Source organism: Salvelinus sp. IW2-2015, linkage group LG36 (genome assembly GCF_002910315.2).
Source record: "Salvelinus sp. IW2-2015 linkage group LG36, ASM291031v2, whole genome shotgun sequence".
In the NCBI taxonomy this organism is placed as follows: Eukaryota; Metazoa; Chordata; class Actinopteri; order Salmoniformes; family Salmonidae; genus Salvelinus; species Salvelinus sp. IW2-2015.
The window spans coordinates 21,423,091-21,432,228 of NC_036875.1; the positions used below are offsets into that span (position 1 = coordinate 21,423,091).

Consider the following 9,138-nt stretch of genomic DNA (forward strand, 5'->3'; position numbering starts at 1 on the left):
ATGAGAGCCAGGGCGCGCGCGCACGCGTCACAGATAAGTGCAGCAACACTGAACTAAACACTGCAAACAACTCTAACAAATTATAGTAGACATTTTAACCTGCAACAAAGTGACTTTGTTTTCATACAATAGCTTACGCATTTAGGTCTAGTTGCCACTTGCCAAGGCTGCTGGGGAAATACATTCCCCAAGAAAACATCTAAAAGCACAACCAAATAAAGGCATCTCAAACACCAAAGTGATACAACATTGCTGGACACACACACACACACACACACACACACAATTCAGTCTCATTCAAAATCCTATTTTACCTAACCTATACTCTTACCCTAACCCTAGCTCCTAACCCCCAAACTAACCCTAATTATAATCCTAACACTAATTCTAACCTTAACCCTAAACCCCTAGAAATAGTATTTGACCTCGTGGGGACTAACAAAATGTCCCGTTAGTCAAATTTAGTTTGTTAAACACGTCCACTCACACACAGAAAGAGATCTCACACAGACATGAGCACATGAGTGGTGAGAGAAAGTATGCAGCTGATGAAAGACTCTCCACCACCACACACACACACACACACATGCTCATGCGCTCTCACACTCACACACAGCTTAGGCTGCCTGCCTGCCAGTTCTCCTCTCTGGTCTCTTTAGGGGCGAGTCTCCACATGAAGGTGTTAAGGTGCTCCTTGTCTTCACAGGAAACAGGAGAGGGAAGTGTGAGTCAAACAGAGCTTCTGTGCAGTAGCCTCTCAGGATCTATAATAACAATAACACCAAACCAGACTGAACTAGGCTGAAACACAAAAAACTGCATGTGTGTGCACGTGACTGTGCACGTGTTTGTTTCTCCTACATGTACTGCAGAAATGCATGTTTTAGATTCCAGAAGCTCCAAGTGCCCTTCCAGACAGTCATAGTACATTCATCTATAATTACAGTATACTGAACTCTAGGGGTTAATGATACCCTATCACCTAGGTATAGACAGAACAATCATCTTTAATTATGTCTACTATATCTACTAGAAAAACAGTCTTTGCTCCTGACAGTCCTGTGAATTTCTCAATTTCTCTTTATTTAATACAAATATCTGTATATTACAATTCAGTACAGTATAGTGCATGAGTACACTCAGTTCAGTACCTTACAGTAAAGTGGGCATATTGTGTAAATTGTATGCAGATATTGATTAAATTCAAGGAGTTTACGTAGGGTCGTGCTGTATATTGAGCACCTGGCTTAGTTTTCTGAGGTCCAGACCCATTCCAGCCGTTATTAACAGTCAGGTTATGGGTTCTGACCCAAATAAAATTGGGAACCATTGATGTCCAGTATATTTCACTTCAGCTCCAGGTACTGGGGTAAGACATTGTTCCAGAACTGTTGGGATTCTTGGGTTCCATTGGCCTGTTTTCCCCCTGTGGTCCTCTGCTTGGTGCGGGCCGGTGGTTTGGGTTTCTCCATTGGGGGCTCTTCCTTCCCTTTCCTGCTGGGGGGAGCTGCTTTAGGTGGTACGCTCTGTGACCCTTTCTTTATCCCTTTCTGTGATTTTCTCTCTTCTTCTTCTTCCTCCCCCTCTTCTTCTTCATCCCCCTCTTCTCCTTCTTCCTCTCCCTCCTCTTCCTCTCCTTTACGATCTTTCTCCTCCTTTTCTTCATCCTCTTCCTCTTCTTCTCCTTCCCCTTCCTCCTCTCCCGCTCCCGTTTCCTCCTCATCCATCTCCCCTTTCTGTTCACATGCGCCCTCTTCTTCCTCTTGTTCTACCTCCCCATCACTTGTCTTATTTTCTTTCCCTTCTTTTTTACCTCCCCCATTCTCCTCCCCCTCCCCGTTTTTTCCCTTCACTTCCTCTTCTTCCTTCTCGTCTTCCTCCTCTTGCCACTCCCTTTCCTCTTTTTGTTTATTTGTTTCCTCATCTCTCTCTTCATGCACTCCTCTTTCCTCTTTCTCCTTTTCCTGTTTTTCACCATCCCCCTCCTTTTCACTCTCATCCTCTCCTTTCTCCTCATTATTCTCTTCTCTTTCTTTCATATCCTCATCCTTTCCTTCTCCCTGATCTTCTCTATCCTTAATTTCCTCTTCTTCTTCCTCCTCCCCTTCATCCTCCCCCTCTCCTTGCTGTCTTTCTTCTTCCTCCTCTCCGTCTTCCCCTTCCTCTCCTTCATTTTCTCCCTCTTCTTCTTCTTCCTCCTCTTCCTCACCTTTTCCACCTTCAACCTCTTCCTCTCCCCTGGCTTCTTTCTCATCATCTTCTCGTCCCTCCTCACCCTCTTCAACTTCGTTGTTCTCATCTTCTTCATTTTTCTTTTCACCCTCTTCTTCCTCACCCTCAACTGCTTCCTCCTCTCCTGCATCATCCTCATCTTCTCCACTTTCTTCATCCTTTCCCTCATACTCTTCTTCTTCCTCCTCCCCCTCCTCCTCACTTACGCCTGCCTCCTCCTCCCCCTCCTCATTTTCTTTACTTTCACTACCTTCCTTATCCTCTCCCTCTCCTTCCTCCTCTGCTCCACTCTCTTTCCTTTCGTGGTTCTCTCCTTCCTCCTCTGCTCCACTCTCTCTTCCTCTCTCTTGTTCTCTCCTTCCTCCTCTGCTCCACTCCCTCGTCTTCTTGGTTCTCTCCTTCCTCCTCTGCTCCACTCTCTTCCTCTTCTTGGTTCTCTCCTTCCCCTCTGCTCCACTCTCTTCGTCTTCTTGCTTCTCTCCTTCCTCCTCTGCTCCACTCTCTTCCTCTTCTTGGTTTCTCCTTCCTCCTCTGCTCCACTCTCTTCGTCTTCTTGGGTCTCTCCTTCCTCCTCTGCTCCACTCTCTTCTCTTCTTGGTTCTCTTCCTTCCTCCCTGCTCCACTCTCTTCCTCTTCTTGGTTCTCTCCTTCCTCCTCTGCTCCACTCTCTTCCTCTTCTTGGTTCTCTCCTTCCTCCTCTGCTGACTCAGTGGCTTTACTTTCTGCTTTTTCTGCTTGTTTATCTTCTTTCTCTTCTGCTGATCCCTCACTCTTGCTCTCAGCCTCATTTCCTGATTCATCACCACTCTCCTCCTTTTCATACTCACTCGAATTGCTCTCCTCCTCTTCCTCTTTTTTTTCATCCCCACTCTCTTCATCACTGGACTCTTCTTCACTCTTCTCCTCCTCTCCACTTGTCCCAGAACCACTTTCTCCTTCTTCTCCTTCCCCCTCACTCTGTGCACTCGTCTCCTCACCCTCCTCCTCTAGGCTTGCCTCAGAATCACTCTCTTTGCTCTCCTCCCCATCACTTGTCCCCTCACTATCACTCTTCTCTTCTTTCTCCTCCCCCTGTACTGCACCCTCATCACTTTTCTCTTCTTCCTCCTCCCCCTTTATTGTCGCATCACTATCACTCTTCTCCTCTCCCTGTTCCCACTCTCCTGTCCCCTCACTCTCACACCTCTCGTCTTCCTCCTCCCCCTCTCCTGTCCCCACACTATTACTCTTTTCTTCTTCTTCCGCCTCCACGTCCTCTTCACTCGTTTCTTCTGCCTCTGCGCCCTCGCTGTCTTCACTCTTTTCTTCTGCCTCCGCGCCCTCGCTCTCTTCACTCTTTTCTTCTGCCTCCGCGCCCTCGCTCTCTTCACTCTTTTCTTCTGCTACCGCGCCCTCACTCTCTTCACTCTTTTCCTCTTCCGCGCCCTCGCTGTCTTCACTCTTTTCTTCTCTACCCTCCTCTCCCTCTCCGCTGGCCACAGTATCACTGTCTTCACTGTTATCTTCCAGACCCTTAACATTTCTGTCATCCTCTTTTTCCTCTTGTTGGGTGCTCTCCATTTCTGTCCCATCTCCATGTCTCTTTGTGGACTCTTTATCTTCATCATCCTCAGCTCCCGAACTTTGACTACTAGAGTTCTCATCATAATCGACCTTGGCCTGACCTTCTGACCTCTCGCTAGCAGCCTCTGTGGTTTCTGGGTCCTTCTCAAAACTCCTGCTCCCCACTTCCTGATCAGAATTCCAGAGGGTGCTGATGTGGGCGTTGGTCCTCTTGCTTTGCTCAGCTGTGCTTGGATCTGATGTTGAAGAAGAGGGTGATGTGGACGAAGGCTGGGTGATGGCGCTCTGTTTGGTGAACCGCTCTACCCGGCTGGACCGCCGAGGAGGGATAGAAGTGTCTGTGTCACTCTCCGACTGAATCCCCCTCACGCTCGTCACCGCCTCACTCAGGACCCCCATGGCTGCCCCCGCCATCCCCACATCTGGAAGGAGAGAGGCTGCATCGCTGAGAAATCCTCCCCAGCTAGGCTTCCCCTCCTGGGATTCATCAAAGGCATCTTCCCCTGTGACCTCCACTCTATCCCTGACCTGACAGACAACCAGTGACTTTGTTGACTTCTTATCTCCAGCATTTTGAGGTAGTGCATCTGATAATGAGAGTGATGTGACTGGTGATTTGGCCTTTGAGGTAGGTTCTACTAAGACTGCATGGCTGGAAACCTCTGTGGGCTTGCTTTTCAGTTTCACTGGGGCTCCCTCTAACTCAGTTAGTTTCGCTTCAACAACTTTACGTTTGGGCACATTTTTTGTTTTGGTGGGTGCACTTTCTTTTTCTTTGACTTTGCCTTTATCTTTAACTGCCATTTTGTTCCCCACTGTTGTCYCTGACTCGTTGAAAGTAATAGACTCTTCCATCTTCTCTTCATTCACCTCTTTTGCCTTCTTTTTTCCCTTTATTGGAGTGCCTTTACCTTCAGAAGGTTTGTTATCATCTACAATCTTCTTGGTAATGCTCTTTACTTTCAAAGGAGTGGTTTCAGCAATAGCCTTATTTGGAGTTGTTTCCTTTTCCACAGGTTTACCTTTAACTTTGACTGGAGGGGACATGATCTCTTGAAGTGGTTTATTTTGAATTTCAATTGTTTTAGTATCTTCCTCTGCMATTTTAGATTTATTGTCTTTGGACGCCTCAACCTCCTTACCTTGAACTTTTACAGGGCCTTTACCTTTAATCTCTGTACCTTTATTCACCTCAGACAGCTTACTTTGACCATGTTTTGGAGTGCTGGGTTTAGATTCAGACAGTTTGTTTTGACCATGTTTTGGAGTGCTGGGTTTAGATTCAGACAGTTTGTTTTGANGGAGTGCTGGGTTTAGATTCAGACAGTTTGTTTTGACCATGTTTTGGAGTGCTGGGTTTAGATTCAGACAGTTTGTTTTGACCATGTTTTGGAGTACTGGGTTTAGACACAGATATCTGGATCTGGCTGTGTTCAGGAGTGCTAGGTTTCGATACGGATGACTTGCTTTGTTTCTTTGCTGGTGAAATTGGCTTAGACCCTGCTTTACCTGTGCTTTGCAGATTACTACCCGTCAGTTTACTGGTGTTCACTTTGATGCCAGCCTTTTCTGCTGTCAAAGCAATGTTTTCCTTGCCGCTGGCTGGTGTCTGAGGGTTCATTAAGCATTTGGGGCTCTTTGGGGGTGTGCCCTCTGCCTTTAACGAACTCAAGCTGGAGCCTCTCAGAAGCTCGGTGGTAAGGGCCTTATGGGGAAGTAGCTGCGGCTTCCTGTTGGCCAGGGCTTGTTCAACCTCCATTTCTGCCTCCTTAACAGCTCTCCTCAGAGCCCGACCCTTTTTATGTCCCTGGAGAGATAGAGAAAGAGTGAAGGAGACAGAAAGAGAAAGACAGAGGAAGACAGAGAAAGTTGTAAAGAGAAATAAAAGTAAGAGAGCAAAGGAAGAATTAGATGAAAACAGGAAAACAGGTTTTGCAAAAAGAGAGAATATTCAAAGAGTAGAGAAAAAGAGAGAAGGATTTGAAACATAAAGAGGAGACAGTAAAGTGTAAAGCAGAATAAAGTAGCTAAATGTAGAGTGTAATAAAGGACAAAAGGAGAAAGACTTGTAGATGGCAGTCTTTATTTCCTCTCCCTTCCAGTAAATACAATAACATACCTTATCCTTCTGTTCTGCAGATGTAGTCCCAGTCTCATCGCCAAAATCGCCTCCTGATGGTAATGCCTGCCTCAAAGAGAACGGGACACAAGTCTCACAACCAAACTCAACATCTCATTGAACTACACTGCTCAAAAAAATAAAGGGAACACTTAAACAACACAATGTAACTCCAAGTCAATCACACTTCTGTGAAATCAAACTGTCCACTTAGGAAGCAACACTGATTGACAATAAATTTCACATGCTGTTGTGCAAATGGAATAGACAAAAGGTGGAAATTTATAGGCAATTAGCAAGACACCCCCAATAAAGGAGTGGTTCTGCAGGTGGTGACCACAGACCACTTCTCAGTTCCTATGCTTCCTGGCTGATGTTTTGGTCACTTTTGAATGCTGGCGGTGCTTTCCCTCTAGTGGTAGCATGAGACGGAATCTACAACCCACACAAAGTGGCTCAGGAGTGCAGCTCATCCAGGATGGCACATCAATGCAGCTGTTGGCAAGAAGGTTTGCTGTGTCTGTCAGCGTAGTGTCCAGAGCATGGAGGCGCTACCAGGAGACAGGCCAGTACATCAGGAGACGTGGAGGAGCCGTAGGAGGCAAACAACCCAGCAGCAGGACCGCTACCTCCGCCTTTTGTGCAAGGAGGAGCACTGCCAGAGCCCTGCAAAATGACCTCCAGCAGGCCACAAATGTGCATGTGTCTGCTCAAACGGTCAGAAACAGACTCCATGAGGGTGATATGAGGGCCCGACGTCCACAGGTGGGGTTGTGCTTACAGCCCAACACCGTTGCAGGACGTTTGGCATTTTCCAGAGAACACCAAGATTGGCAAATTCGCCACTGGCGCCCTGTGCTCTTCAAGATGAAAGCAGGTTCACACTGAACACATGAGCACATTGACAGACGTGACAGAGTCTGGAGACGCCGTGGAGAACGTTCTGCTGCCTGCAACATCCTCCAGCATGACCGGTTTGCGGTGGGCAGTCATGGTGTGGGTGGCATTTTTTTGTGGCCGCACAGCCCTCCATGTGCTCGCCAGAGAGCCTGACTTGCCATTAGTACCGAGATGAGATCCTCAGACCCCTTGTGAGACCATATGCTGACACATGCACATTTGTGGCCTGCTGGAGGTCATTTTGCAGGGCTCTGGCAGTACTCCTCCTTGCACAAAGGCGGAGGTAGCGGTCCTGCTGCTGGGTTGTTGCCCTCCTACGGCCTCCTCCACGTCTCCTGATGTACTGGCCTGTCTCCTGGTAGCGCCTCCATGCTCTGGACACTACGCTGACAGACACAGCAAACTTTTTGCCACAGCTCGCATTGATGTGCCATCCTGGATGAACTGCACTACCTGAGCCACTTGTGTGGGTTGTAGACTCCGTCTCATGCTACCACTAGAGTGAAAGCACCGCCAGCATTCAAAAAGTGACCAAAACATCAGCCAGGAAGCATAGGAACTGAGAAGTGGTCTGTGGTCACCACCTGCAGAACCATTCCCTTATTGGGGTGTCTTGCTAATTGCCTATAATTTCCACCTTTTGTCTATTCCATTTGCACAACAGCATGTGAAATTTATTGTCAATCAGTGTTGCTTTCTAAGTGGACAGTTTGATTTCACAGAAGTGTGATTGACTTGGATTACATTGTGTTGTTAAGTGTTCCCTTTATTTTTTCGAGCAGTGTATATAGAATACGGCAATACTTACATAAAGAAGTCTTACAATGAAACCACTATAAAGGGTTACAACACAAAAGCTATAATCTTCTTTCCATCAGGAATGTAAACAAAGTGTGTGTAATCAGCTTTCCTGCAGGCAAGCATGAGCTTACAAACCACATAAAGGCCGGTAGGAAGAACTAAGACGCATGCGCATTCAATCCCTCTATTTTTCCCATCTCTGCTGGAAATAAATGATAATCTGAGATAATGAGAGGGTGCTCATTGCCAAGCAACCTTTATTAGAAGATTTCCATACAATTCATTAACATATGCACCTTCATCAACGTGTGCCAAACTCCTCTTTCTCATAACTTTCATATACTACACCTCAGAGGCTCTCATGGACTAGATAAAACCTGTACAGTATACACACAGGCTCATAGCACACAGACACTGTAACGGCTCTGTGTAAAAAAGGACCTCAGATGCATGGAGAGAAGCACGACGAAAAGAAAAGCCTGGTCTTCCCAAATCATGCGTTTCTCTAGCTGCCTCCTCTCCTCCACGTGTGTTGTTCACAGGCTGGATGTCATTGTGTCTGCAACAAGCATGGTCTGATGAAGACTGTGATGAAGATATTGTTGTAAAACATTGTGCTTGTATCACTAAAGCATCCAGCTTCTGTGGCAGTGTTGGCTGTGTGTAGCTAAATACGTTTTCTCATCTGAACACAGGAGACTCCCTCACAGTCTCCCTCAGCAGAGTCATGAAACATGACGTGAAGTGTGTCTCATCCCAGCCACGTCAAACACTATGTATTAGCTACACACAAGGAGGTGCTTATGTGTGTGTGTATCTGTATACTTGTCTGTGTGTGTATGTTGATGGAGGGATGGTGGAAGGGACATGGGTTAAGCTCAAACACATTTGTTTATTGGCAGGAGCCATCTGTAGCACTGAAGCTGCCTTGAGAGATTTATACATATTTTCTGGAAAAGCAAATGAGCGTGAGACAGATACAAAACAGATGGAGAGATCCCAAACCTAAGTACAATTAAATGAACGGTTTTGGTTTCCCCAGTTTCCACCAAATGGGAAATGCCCCCCTATCTCACCACACACACACACACACACACACACACACACACACACACACACACACACACACACACACACACATACACACACACACACACCAGAGTGCGCTGAGCTATTGCACATTTCCTGGAATGACTCAAAGACTGCCTGGCAACACTGGTTCCTGCCTTGGAGCACACAGGGCCCAGACCAATGTAAAGGAGAACAGAAACCCAAACAAACGTAGAGGGGAACAGAACCATTATGATCCCAGGCCAAAGACATGGAGCCCACATACTGTACCTCAGAAGAAAGCAAGACAGCATACCTACCTACACATAACACATGCTACAAATGGTAATATTCTATAATAAAACCCACTGTTACTCACCAGGTCTACAACATGTCTTTATTTCCTCTGTCATCCATGAGATCCATGTTCTTCTCCAAATTCTCAATGAGCCATCCGGCTGTCAGTTGCTTCT

At 46.6% G+C, this 9,138-nt stretch overlaps 1 protein-coding gene across 1 annotated transcript in view; it reads right to left on the reverse strand.

Moving 5' to 3' along the window:
- Nucleotides 1–1,057: 1,057 nt before the first annotated feature.
- The window catches only part of LOC111959251 (retinitis pigmentosa 1-like 1 protein), a 37,457-nt gene continuing 29,376 nt past the window's right edge, over nucleotides 1,058–9,138 (reverse strand). The window contains 4 exon segments of the mRNA XM_024134933.2: nucleotides 1,058–2,564; nucleotides 2,608–5,076; nucleotides 5,078–5,602; nucleotides 5,915–5,980. Coding sequence (XP_023990701.2) covers nucleotides 1,347–2,564; nucleotides 2,608–5,076; nucleotides 5,078–5,602; nucleotides 5,915–5,980 — 4,278 coding nt within the window. The 3' untranslated portion in view covers nucleotides 1,058–1,346.